General features: G+C 28.7%; 4 protein-coding genes across 6 annotated transcripts in view; 1 reads left to right on the top strand and 3 right to left on the bottom strand.

Annotated features, from left to right (window-relative positions):
* Nucleotides 1–49: 49 nt before the first annotated feature.
* Nucleotides 50–3487, top strand: LOC124956760 (chromatin modification-related protein MEAF6). Its single transcript, XM_047512972.1, has 4 exons — nucleotides 50–281; nucleotides 627–830; nucleotides 1025–1061; nucleotides 1884–3487. The coding sequence occupies exons 1-4, from the start codon at nucleotides 210–212 to the stop codon at nucleotides 2216–2218; spliced, it is 648 nt and encodes a 215-aa protein (XP_047368928.1). The 5' UTR covers nucleotides 50–209; the 3' UTR covers nucleotides 2219–3487.
* On the bottom strand, nucleotides 3304–7516 carry LOC124956757 (cuticle protein 19-like). 3 transcript variants are annotated; one of them, XM_047512969.1, is made up of 5 exons: nucleotides 6492–7516; nucleotides 5000–5052; nucleotides 4102–4408; nucleotides 3576–3870; nucleotides 3304–3445 (listed from the first exon to the last, which is right to left on the bottom strand). In XM_047512969.1, exons 1-4 carry the CDS (start codon nucleotides 6606–6608, stop codon nucleotides 3586–3588), a joined length of 762 nt encoding a protein of 253 aa, XP_047368925.1. In that variant the 5' UTR covers nucleotides 6609–7516; the 3' UTR covers nucleotides 3304–3445; nucleotides 3576–3585. The 3 variants fall into 3 exon arrangements, with proteins under 3 accessions (XP_047368925.1, XP_047368927.1, XP_047368926.1); XM_047512971.1 differs by having other exon boundaries at nucleotides 6232–6624; XM_047512970.1 differs by lacking the exon at nucleotides 6492–7516 and having other exon boundaries at nucleotides 5000–5687.
* A 727-nt stretch (nucleotides 7517–8243) lies between these two features.
* On the bottom strand, nucleotides 8244–9538 carry LOC124956756 (28S ribosomal protein S15, mitochondrial). Its single transcript, XM_047512968.1, has 4 exons — nucleotides 9131–9538; nucleotides 8919–9052; nucleotides 8653–8848; nucleotides 8244–8552 (listed from the first exon to the last, which is right to left on the bottom strand). Exons 1-4 carry the CDS (start codon nucleotides 9364–9366, stop codon nucleotides 8291–8293), a joined length of 828 nt encoding a protein of 275 aa, XP_047368924.1. The 5' UTR covers nucleotides 9367–9538; the 3' UTR covers nucleotides 8244–8290.
* Nucleotides 9539–9786: 248 nt separating this feature from the next.
* LOC124956751 (midasin) overlaps nucleotides 9787–13232 on the bottom strand; it is a 113714-nt gene continuing 110268 nt past the window's right edge. The window contains exons 22-24 of the mRNA XM_047512954.1: nucleotides 10606–13119; nucleotides 10133–10373; nucleotides 9787–10045 (exon numbers count right to left, since the gene is read on the bottom strand). Coding sequence (XP_047368910.1) covers nucleotides 9863–10045; nucleotides 10133–10373; nucleotides 10606–13119 — 2938 coding nt within the window. The 3' untranslated portion in view covers nucleotides 9787–9862. The remainder of the gene's footprint in view (nucleotides 10046–10132; nucleotides 10374–10605; nucleotides 13120–13232) is intronic.

The following is a 13232-nucleotide window of genomic DNA, read 5'->3' on the forward strand; positions in this document are numbered from 1 at the left end:
CCATTCTGTTTAAAGATCTACGATTCTGATTGGACGTTACTGTTTCAAATGACGGAAATACAATAATTCACCCTCACTCTGTGTTTGCGCGTGCATGTGAGTGGATGTAATAATTTTGCGAATACAGAAAGTTTAATATTTTAGAAAATTATATTCTCTTAATTAAATTTTGTCGATAAAATTAATCTTAGTATTTAGAAGTGAAAAAAATGTCGACGAAATCTTCAGTCGACTTAAGAGCCGAATTAGCAGAACTTGTAAAACGTAAAGCTGAGATTGCTGTAAGTAAAATACCATTGTACTTTATCACAAAAAAAAAAGAAAAAAGAAAAACGTTTCTCAATCTTTTTATTTATCATTTTGATCATTTGAGAAGTATTACATATACATTTCTACAACAATATTTTTAAGTTTATTTGGAAAAAATTCTTTAGTAAAATGATGTATCATCTATCAATTTTTGAGGTTATCTTGTTAAGCCAAAGCTGTATTTGTATATTTCATTTATTTAATATTATAATTTTATTGATAATCTATCTGATTAATTAGAATTTCCTATAATAATTTTCGATATATTATCATCGTTAGTTATTTGAAGGAATCACAATGTTATTGTATTCGTGTAGGATACTTTAGCAAATTTAGAACGTCAGATATATGCATTCGAGGGAAGTTACTTGGAAGACACACAATTATATGGCAATATAATACGAGGATGGGACAGGTATTTAGCGAGTAATAAAAATACCAATAGTAAAGCCGATAAACGTAATAGAAAATTCAAGGAAGCCGAAAGATTATTTTCTAAATCTTCTATTACATCCATGGCAGTGAGTAATCTGTCTCTATGATATTTATATACAAGCATATATTTTGTATATGAATAGAAGACTAGACCAGCTTAATAAATATATTAGTATTATTTAAGAATTAAGAAAAAGTACGAATAGTTATTTATATGTTATTTACTTATAAAACATTATTAAAGATAATATAGATTGGCTTATTTTGTTCCTTGTTACAGGCTGTAAATGGTCTTGTGGAAAACACGCAAGAAAAAAGTAAGGACCTGAATGGATATACATAATTATTTATTTATTTACAAAATGAATATCTTAAAGCTTTTAAAGAAATCTTGTATTTCTTTTTATTATTTTCTTTTCCATAGAATTTATTATTACTTTTACTATCTTTTTTGCATAAGTAGTCATTTATATTTATTTAAGTTTTTCTTTTTTTAATTTTATTTATTATGTTATATATATATTATATTATATTATATATATGTATATATTATATATATTATATATATATATTATATATATTATATATATATATATATGCTTGTTGGTATTAGATGTATCAATTGTTTGAATATTATTATATAAACGTTGAAACTAACGTTATAGAATCTAGCACCTAAGTATTTGACTGGAATCATTGTTATCAAATATAACTTTTTATCTAAAGTTACAGACACTGTAAACATATATGCATGATCCATTAGTTTTCTACAATTGAATTCTCTTAAAACAATCATCAATTACATACAATTACAAATAATCATCATTAGTACATAAAAAATATTTCAGTAATACATCAAAGTGGTAGTTCTCTTGTATCCTGTTTTAATGACATAGAAATTATCTAGTTTGATCCTAAATGTTTACGTCTATTTATTTAAATCTATTTCCATCGTTAAAAATCAATGTATAATAGATATTTATCGATTTTCTATAGATACATTTTTTAATTGGTGTGTTCCTATAATTTACGCTTGTAAAACTATGATTGCACGTATAATAAGCTTTTCTTCCATTCTGCACTTCTACAATTTTCTATTACCATATTGTGTACCGTTAACATCAGCCCCATCATTCCAGTTGAACGATACAGTGAATCGGAGTCTCAAATTGGAAACAGTGGCAGCGAGGATAATTGCAACTTCAGCAATTCGAATACAATATCTAGTAATAACAAGGAAACAAGTGGCAAGAATCACACTTCCGCGCAACCTGGATATACTCAAAATAATGGCACTGTTAACAACCCCGATTCTGGTTCTACCCCTTTCTCAAATGGACCTATGTCCAATGGCAACATAGAACATGTTCCTACGCCCATCAAGGATTGTCATAATAACAGCAAAGACTCGAATAAAACCAAATCTACGAACAGTGCTAAAAAAAATAGTAATAAAAGATCGAGAAACAGATAGAATTATTAAAACGAATTAAATGGATTGTCGGTGTTTACAGGGGGATTAAATAATTCTTTGTGAATGAATTATTATCGTTCATACGCAAAGTAACTCTCTAACCGTAACAACATTTTGATATTAACGCGAGTATCAATGTGTATCAAAGTATCGACATTAGAAAGGAACACATGTTGTTGTTTGTAAAAGATAATAGTTTTCCATGAAAGAATATGAAACTTTGTTTGAATCGTTCGAAATGAACGTGTTTACGATTAAACTGTTTGAACATTTATATATTTGATGTGTGAGAAAGGAACTAATTTTTTAGCGTACGATTTGCGTTTGATATAAAAATAAAAAGAAAAGAAACAAAAAAAAACCAATAAAAAAAAACAAAAAAAAAAAAAACAAAAAGAAAACAAAAAAGAAAATCATGAGAGAACTACGTCACTTCGACATTCTATCTGTAATTGCAGTCATCGTCATTGTTATATATTTTTAAGTTTTTTATATCGATTATGGACACCTCTAAACGGAAACGCGGCGCAGTAGTAAAACCGAGAGAGAAAGAGAGAGAGAGAGAGAGAGAGAGAGAGAGAGAGAGAAAGAAAATATTATGTGCGAGTATTTTAGAAAAAGATAATAATGAATATCATCTGAATGTAAACACATATTACCTCTGTCCGAATGTAGTAAACAAATCTACATATATGTATATTAACGATACATCTCAATTCGTCCAGCTGTTAACAAGTATTATGTGTGAATACTTTATTTTATTATTTTTGTATTAAATATTCTTCATATTTCTTACATCTTGCTCTCTTTTTTGTTTTTTATTTATTTATTAATTTTCTTTTTTATTTATTCGTTTTTTTATTATTATTATTTATTTATTTATTTTTTTTTTTTTTAAATTAAGGTCCTCGATCCTTCTGTATAATAGATTTTCTATCTATGCAGAGTTATCGTTTATAGATAATAATAAAAGTATTGAATATAAACTAACTTTAACATACATGATTAAGTACCTCATATAAATATATATATATATATATTTATATTTATATATATGTATATATATATATATACACTATGTACCTTAGAATCGTTAAAGCACAGTCTGGATTATGCTTAGGCGTCTTTAATAAGTACAAATTTGAAAAAGCCTCATAGTCGTTAATACGTTTTCTTCTGATTAATTTCAAGGAACTATCGTTACACTCCGTCGATCCTTTTATGTTCCTATTTAAAAAAAAAAAAAAAACAAAAAAAAAGAAAAGAAAAGAAAGAAAAAATAATTACTATACGTAAATTATTACAAAACATACAATAAATGTTATCGATTTTTGCAAATTAAAGATAATCATATTACCATAAAAAGATCAATGTCGCAATTTTTTAATATCTCCATTTATAAGAGATGCTGGTATAAATGCTTTAACATTCTCCGAAGATTTCTCTTTCTTTGGAGGCTCGCTTCTCGTGACAACGGCATTAAAACCATTGTGATCATCAGCCGTATACGAAACTGTTCTAATAGTTCCATCGGCCTCGACCACCGAGTATTCTCCCTTCACAGTATCTCCGTCTCTTTCCTCCCATGCAGATTTAGAATCACCGGTGTATCCATCGATAACGCCATAATTAAACGAATACTTTGGATAAGACTACAAAAAAAAAAAAATAAAAATATTGTGTAGTAAATTAAAATTGAAAAGGAAAAAACTGCTGTTGGTTGTGTGAGTTGTTAAAACAAAAGACAAAGAGAAAAGAAAAAAAAAAATCAATCAATTTCGTTATATTATAACAGAATACTTTTTAAATTTAATTAAACAATTAAATTGATTTATTAATTTATTAATTATTTTTAATCGAGTAAGGTAATGAAATTATTTTACCATATAATCGACGTCCTTATCAATGGATTTTCGATCGGTTGCAACAACGGCGGATGCTGATTTTACGATGGGCGGTGCGACGTATACCAAAGAAGATGTCCTTGGTAATGGTTTGTAAGATATCGGTGATGATACCTTGACATATGTTGGTGGTGGAGCACGAGAAGGAACATTTGAACCTCTTTTTGCATTCCCTGCAGATTTAAAGGCACAAGCGATGGCCGGCGGATTGGCATCGAGTGGCAATGAACCGACCGGTGAACATGGATAAAAATTTCGTCTACTTTCGAAATTTTCCGGGTTATATCTGTTTTTTTTTTTTTTTTAAAGAAAAAAATCTTGCCTTTATTCGAAACTGACGATATATATATATATGTATATTTGTACATTTTTATTAGATTATCCAGAAATTTTGTATCTATTTCTATATATCCATATGTATCACGACACGAGGGTAATATTTGTTTTGGCTTTAAGAATGATTTTTGTAGATAAAAAAAAAAAGTAAGATCACAAGAATTTTTCAAAATGTCCCAAATGCATGTTAATATTTTATTGTATATTTCGATCAAGTGCGTTTAGAAATTTGCTTCTTTTTTATTTATTTATTTGCTTTTTTTCTCTTGCTCTTGAAATTTTCCGACCTATTTCATCCTCATACTTTCTGAATAATTCAATATATATATTTTTTTTCTTTTCGTCGTAATTTATAAAAGCTTATAGTTATATCTAAAAGAAAAAAAAAAAGAAAAAAAAAAAAGGAAAAAAGAAAAGAACATTCGATCGAATGTTCATGAATTATTTGTTTTCCTTTCGCTTTTACATACAAAACTTCACTTCTATTTGCAAACTTTGTAAATAATTAAATATACTTTTAAGTATAATTTTTATTTCTTACTCTGGATAAACGGCTGCATGATTAAACTCCAACAGGCAACATAAAAGGAGTATCTGAAAGGAAAAAGTTAATTTCATCATCGTAGGAAGACATTCCAAAGGATGAGAGAAAGAAAGAGAAAGAGAAAAAAAAGAGAGAGAGAGAGAGAGAGAGAAAGAAAGAAAGAGAACTGTGCTTCGTTGACTTTATGGGAATCGTGCGATCTTTTACGAGTTGCGTATGCGTGGACCAGATATATATATCGTTTGTAATAGTGTTAGTAAAATCCTCGTTGCATAATAGAAGTGGAAACGATGAGTTTGTACCTTATAAAGGAGTGCCTCTTGTCTCTATGTATATCCGTTTGGTTTAGACATATACGAATGTTCTATTACGTTCACCTGTATGTGTATATGTGTGTGTGTGTGTGTGTGTGTGTGTATATATATATGTGCGCTCGTTTGAAATTAATTGCCAACCCACACGTCAATTTATCCTAACTCGTTCCACGTTGAAACATTATTTAGAAGGAACTTTTCTCCTGTGACCTCATGAACGAACACACGGAAGACACGATTTAGAAATCCAAGATAATCCAACAATATTGTAATCCTCGATATAGCGACATAATTTTTCGGAGATAACGACGTCAATTTAATTAATATAACGATATTGCTTTTTATTTCTCTATTTTAGTTCTTCTTTTTTTTTTTTCAAATATAAAAAAAAAAAAATATACACAAACACACATAAAAAGAAAGAGAGGGAGAGAGAGAGAGAGAGAAAGAGAAATATTTTTAAGATTACTCTTTTTTTCTTTTCTTTTTTTGTCCTGTTTTTCTTTTCATTTTTTGTTTTTTTTTTTTTTTTTTTTCCTTTTTCTCTAAATAATTTTATAAACTCGCTTTTCGCGTATAGTTTCATAATATTTATTTTTACACGTACACACACACATACACACATATGTACACACGTGTACACATAAACATACACACACAAACAAGCGCGCGAGCACGTACACATTTTCCACAGGAACGAAGAGTAGCATTCGCACGGTGATGATTTCGAAACGATGAAATTGTGCACGACGGTAAAAAGAAAGGGAAAACAAAAAGAAAAAGAAAAAGAAAAAAGAAAGATTAAAACGGGGATTAGCGTAGATTTGAAGAGAAGGAGAATTAAAAAAAAAAAAAAGAAGAAAGAAAGAAAAAGAAAGACGTAAAATCGTCGATAACGTTTCGAAATTTTATTACCTTCAGTAACATCGTCGTCGATGAATTCTTTTTTTTTTTTTTTTTTTTCTCAAATAATTCGACAAATGTATCTCCACGTTGTCGAGTTTTCCAAGAAAAAGAAAGAAAGAAAAGAAAAAAGAAAATGAAATGGAGAAGAAGAAGAGGAGGAGGAGGAAGGAGGGAGGGAAGAAAAAGGTCGCGAAAGATAAACGGCGAAAGAAAATTCGTCGTTTATTTCAAGATTAAATATATTTTCACTCTTTTAAATATATTTTCACCGGGGCGAATTCAACGACGATTATTTTCAACGATGTCTCTTTGCGAGCGCAGAGACGGTTGCAGCATCCAACGGCGCGATTCTTCCTTTTATATATACCGCGAACGTTCACTCGCATTTTTTCTTATCCACTCTTCCACGGCTCGTCCTCGTCCTAAGACCATTTTACACTCGAACGCAATCCAAGATCCATTGCACGAATCCATTGCGCCGCATGGGAACAGGACGTTTGCTTAAAAAAAAAAAAAAAAAAAAAAAAAAAAAGAAAAAAAAAGAAAGAAAAAAAGAAAAGGAAAGAGAGAAAAAAAATTATGACCGCTTTAAAATCTTCTTCTAATTCTCTTCTAACACTAACATTTACGATAAACAAGTCGATTGAATTTTCTCCGATGAAGACTGAAATAACATTCTTCAATATGAAATGATCGAATTTACGTCATATTTACTTTGGTTGCTTTCTTTTTCGTTACACTTCTTCCATTCTCAGAAACTTTTGCTATCTCATCTTGATCGTTTTCTCTCAAAGTATATTATTTTTTTTTTTTTTTTTATAAACTGAATTGAATCGTCATACATTAAGTACGATCTTTAAAATTGATAAAAGTATACGTTTGAAAGATCATTGATTTTTTTTTCTTGTTATAATAAATATATTTATAAGCTGAATATCGATAATGTTCGATCGTCGTAATCGTAGCACGTTGCAATTCGATCTATCACGATTTAAAAAAAATTTTCAAATTAACCGTGTTCAATTTAAAAAATAGCACACGTTTAAAAGTACGATCCTTCTTTCTTTTATATATTAGTTTTATTTAATTACGATGTAGGTATATATTAGTTTTAATAATCTGAATTTAAAAAAATATTCGATCCGCGTTTTGCTTTGATTAACAATTCGATCTGTCGCGAGATTTTAAAAATGAAAATTTTGAAAGAGCTCGCTTTTTAATAGTTTCGACGATTTTTATTCTCTCGTACGTTCTTTTCTTTTTTCTTTCTTTTTTTTTTTTTTTTGTTATTACAGTCGAGATTAATTATTAACAAAAAAAAAGAAGAAAAGAAAAAAAGAAAAAGAATTTCCGTTAAACCATTTTTTTTTTTTTTTTTTTTTTTTTTTTTTTTAATTATAATTCATATACAAAAATTATACGTTTTTTTCCTCTCGCAGAACTATACTTATACGTGATCGTGTTACGTGATGATTCCAGTTATGTTCACTTACACTTACACGAAAGATGTACACGGAATGCAAATACAATAGTGAAAGATTATGATATCTTGCCACTCCCTACAAATTTCTCCAATTATTTACATTCGTCTTGAGATATTCCTGTAACCAATGTATGTATGCTTTCTAACGAAACTATCCAAATTTGAATTGAAGTCGATAAACCGGATATAAAGACTCGTTCGATGAGAGATTTCTTTTACCGTTTCCGTCAAGAATATCGATCAAACTGGTATGGATACTTTTTTTTTCATGTAAAAATGAACGTAAACCGGTTAAAAGACAACAGAAATCGATTAAACAGTTTACTTTCGATTTTCCGTATGGTGAATATTAGGATATAATTTACGATATTCATATCGTTTATATTAAATACGAATTAAATTATGAAGTAGATATAATTATTATAATTATTTATAATTAAAATATGACCTTTTTTTTTTTTTTTTTTTTTTTTTTTTTTTTTTTTTTCCTTAAAATAATAACGTTTAGGGTAAATGAAATTTTATTATTAACAATAACTTAAGTCGTATAATTTATATTTATAATGTCATTAAATAGTCCATATATTACATCGTTTCTTCGTTATTTATCTCATTGAATTTTTTCTTTATATTTTCAATATCATCCTCCGTTATAGTTGGTTCTAATCCTAATTCTAATTCCTCGTTTTTAATAAAAATAAAGTCTTTTATTTTTTGTTTGTAAAATAATTTCTGTTGTTTTTTTAATTCCGCTTTATAAGCATCCAATTTCTCTTGTTTTATTTTATCGCATAACTTTTGCGTTAATTTCCTTAAAGAATCCTTTCTATACGGTGCAACCGAATTTCTGTATAACAAGATGAAAATAAAAGGAAAAGATATTAATCGTGTCGTGTAAATTATTATAATTTATAAAAAAATATGAATAAAATAGAGCTTATACATACATAGGTGTTTCTTTATAAAAAAGGTTTAATTTTTCTAAAATCCATTCGTAACGCTTATAATCCCATTTACGTAATATTCTCAAATATTTGTTTCTTTTTTCTATTAATTCCTTTAAAAATACTTTCTTCTTCTTATCCCTAGGATGTTTTTTTATGATTTCTTGTAACTGTAATATTTCGGACGTCATTGAAGCAACTTGAAAAGATAAATTTATTAAAACATTTAAATATATATATAGAGTTAATTATAAAAAAAGAAAACTTACTCCTAGCTTCTGTTGATCCACGATCTAATTTATGCCTTTTAACCAGTTCCAATATCTTTTCCCTTCTCATATTTATAATTTCTCTTCGGGGTTGAAATTCTAATGAAACTAATTTTTTTACAATCTCATCGGCACTAGTATAGAATTCTCAGTTTTTAGATGCAATGTTATAAATATGTTTATAATAATATTTTTTATGAATTTATACTTACTCTTGTAGTTCTTTCGACTTATCATATCCTAAAAGTAAATCTGTTGGTTTTACATCATGAGGTATACCCAAGTCACCGCTTTTTTCTGGTTTTGTTATGCATATTTTTTTAGGTCTAACCCAATTAATGTTATAATCCGATAAATGAACAGCATATTTTCTTACAAAATATTGATGCTTTGTTGTATTTAATGTAATTTTAGAAAAATATTTACAGCAATTAACTAACGTATTCATTTTGTGATTTTTTTTTCCTTTCTTTATTTATAATTATTATTTCAATTTGGTATCAAAACACATTGCAAATAAACTTGCTTTTGAGGTTATGTATGATTAGATATGCGAGGAATATCGTTGCAATTCTTATATTTTGAAACATAGATTACTTTAATTTTGTTCTTTTTTTTTTTTTTTTTTTTATTAAATACATTCAACTATTACTTTTAATTTTTGTGATTACGCGATTTATATATTACACATATATTATTATTACAATATATATTCTACTTTCAAGCTTGTGATTGGTTGTATTATAAATGCTCGTTACCGATTGGTTGAATCAATCCTATTCATAAAAAACGCGCGGTTTTTCAAATTTATCACATAACATTATAAAGAGAGACCATTGTTCTAAGTTACAAATGAAAGAAATTGTAGTTTCATTTAATGATTTATTTTTTTTTTTGTATATTATATATTATACAATTATATAATATTGTCACGCTTAATTGTTTTATGTATCTATTTTGCCAACAACTTCGAACCATTGTCTTAAAGCGTCGCTTAATACTCCAGGTAGCATATTAATATCCCTCAAAATCATATAAAATGGAAATGGAAAACTATCCATATAGGAACGAATACTTAATAATTTTCCATCTTCGAATACAGGCATTCTTATATCCAAAATGGAGTCCTAAAAATGTAAAAAATTAATCAACAATCAAATCACCATTTTATTAATTTTTGATAAAAAAGAAAAAGAAATATATATATATATTACCTTATTTATCGGATTATCAACTATTATAAATACGAGGAAAATATCTGCCATCTTAGCTCTTCTAACAGCGTGATTTACTTTATCAGTTCCTTCGGAAAATATACCCCTACCATCGGATAATACAACAACTAGTTTGGCATTATCAGAAGAGCTAGATTGAGTTTCAAACATATCCACGGTAAAGTCAACTAATTGTCCTACTGATGTCTTTTTCTGTTCAAATCTCATTTCTTGAATCAATCTGTATAAAAGTTTATAAAAAGGTAATAAATTAAATTTATAAGTTATATCGTCAAATTACATTATATAAAATGTAGTATTATAGTACTACAATTCTCAATGAGACGAATGTAAACAAAACAATTGCGTGTTAAGCGTATGATAGATTACATGGTATTCCAAAATATATCATCACGTTTATTTATTTACATTTTATAATTCGTCTCATTGAAGGGATTATAGATCATATTTACCTGGAACCACTTTGTTCAGTGAATGTTTCTCCTAATGGATGTAAAACACTTACACGTTCGCCAAAGCTTATAACACAAAGTTGTCCTACTTCTAAATATGTCATAGCTTTACTTATTAATGAAAGAGATTCGAAAGCTAATTCTTTGGAATGATTATCAGCCATACTACTTGAATCATCTAATGCTAATACAATTTGATAATCACGTTTAGACGGTTTAGTTCTCCTTAACCATATTTTATCCTTTCTAAATTGACTAGCAATATATGGAATAATTTTTCTCATATTAATACGTCTTCCCGTTCTATAATCTCCTTTTAATCTTGTCGCTTTTGTAGGTTCCAAAACTAATCTTAATTTTTCAGATAAACCACGAGCGGCCGAATCAGTAACCGTACTTAAATAATTCCATGCAATTGTTGCCTCTTCCGTTGACGGTACATAAGTCCATTCGCTTAACATCTTTTCAACTTCTGTTCTTGTTATTTCAATTGATTTATTCAATTTACCATTATTATCTATATCCATATTAGTATGAAATGTTGTATCTTTTCCACGTTCTACTTTTACCGTTTCTATAAAATCACCTTCTATTTCTACATTTGTCTCCATTTGATTCATTTCATTGTTATTTCCTTTCTGGGACGAATCATTTTTATGTTGTTCTTTCTTATCCTGAACCAACTTCTCTGGATTCTGTTTAGGTATGTTGTCTTCCTCTTTATTAAAATCTTCATTTTCATCTTTATGAAGATCAACATCCATACCCTCTTCTTCTTCTTCTTCTTCTTCCTTTTTTTCTTTATTTTCTTCATCTTCCATATTCGATGCTTGCTGTTTTAATTGATTCTCAGTAGCTGCATCCATTGCGTAATCATCAAATTGATCATTATTTTTAATATGTTGACACATATCGATATCATCTTTATCTTTATTTATCGTTTGATCCTGTTGTTCTCGTTCCAATATTTCTTCCTGCGAATGAATCATTTTCAATTTCTTCCTTTCCGGTTCAGTTTTGTCGAGTAAACTACGATTTTCATCAGCCATACCAAGATTCTTTCTTTTATTCATCTGTTTGGATTTATTTTCTTCTTGCTGGGATAAAGTATTAGTGTCATCTATTGAGGAACCTGCATGACCACTTTCTTGTCTCTCTGATTGCGATTGTCCAACACCATTATTCTTACTATCGTCTTGATTATTTTCCGTAGGTTTTTCTTGATATTGTTCTGTTTGCGATTCTTGTATAACATTATCTTTAGTTCCATCTTTACTAGAATCAATTTGTTCTGAAGCATCAAGTTCCTTACTCGCATCATTAACACTAGGCGCAACCTTTTCTTCTAATTCTTCTCTTTCCTCCGTTTCCTCATCTTTCTTTTCTTCATCCCTTTCTTCTTCATTATTCGTATCTTGTTTTTGATTCGATGTACCTTTAGGATCTACATCTTCGTCTATTTTTTCTTCGTTATCCTGATTCACATGTTCTCCTTTGTCATTACTTTCATCATCGTCATCATCATCATCACTAGAATCATCGTTCAAATCTATTTTTTCTTCCTGTTCATTTTTTTCTTCTATCGAATCTGTATTTTCATTTTCCGGCGGTGGTTTCGAATCTTTCATATCATCTATATCAAAAGGGTTTTCATTGTCAGGATGATTTTCTTCTTTTTCATTATCATCATCATTATCCAAATTCATATCTTCTGGCAAATCAAATGGTTCAGGTTCTGGCTGCGGTTGATGTTTACCGTGATAAGGATCGATTTGATCATCGTTATATTCTGGCTCATTTATTTCATTAATTTCCTTCTTTTCTTCTTCACGTTGTTCATCTTCGTGATGTTCTTTTTCATCATCACGACGATCTTCCTTATTCGAGTCATCCTTTGCAGTGATCTCTTTATCGCCAATCTCTTCGCCTCGTCCTCGTTCTTCTTCCTTATCTTTGGATGATTGATTATTTTCATTTTCAGATTCTTCTTCTTCGTCGTCGCCCCAAATTTCTTTATCCAATTGTTCAGCACCTTCCTCTGTTTCTCCCATTTCTTTATCTAAATCATCATCTTCTTCGTCATCATCTCGTTTTTCATTATTTTCATCTTTCTCAATATCTTGTAACTTGCTATCAAAATTCTCAGACATTTCAATTCCCTTATCCTCTTCTTTACAATCTTTGTCTTCTGATTTTTGTTCCTCTTCGTCGGCTCGTTTTGCATCTTCCAATTGATCCTCACTTTCAATTCTGTCTGAAACATCTTTTTGTCCCTCCCCTTCACCCAAACCCATTCCACCTGTTTTAACATTATCTCCAGACTCTTCTGTATCACCTTCCTCTATATCTAAATCTTTGGGAACGCAGAAACCATTTGTAGCTAAATCCAAGAATACATTCAATTGTAAATACAATAGTTTGCACGTAACTCGAAAGGATGCAACTTGTTCATTCAAATAGAACTGTACTAACAAAAGATATTGTTCCATTATTGGCAAACACTGTAAGATTAATCTGTAACAAATAATAGTAAATGAAAAAAAAAAATATATATATATATATATGTATATAATTCAATATTATTTGATTAAAAAAAAAAAAAAAAAAAGAAAAAAAATCATTTATAA

Source organism: Vespa velutina, chromosome 23, assembly GCF_912470025.1.
Source record: "Vespa velutina chromosome 23, iVesVel2.1, whole genome shotgun sequence".
Lineage (NCBI taxonomy): Eukaryota > Metazoa > Arthropoda > Insecta > Hymenoptera > Vespidae > Vespa > Vespa velutina.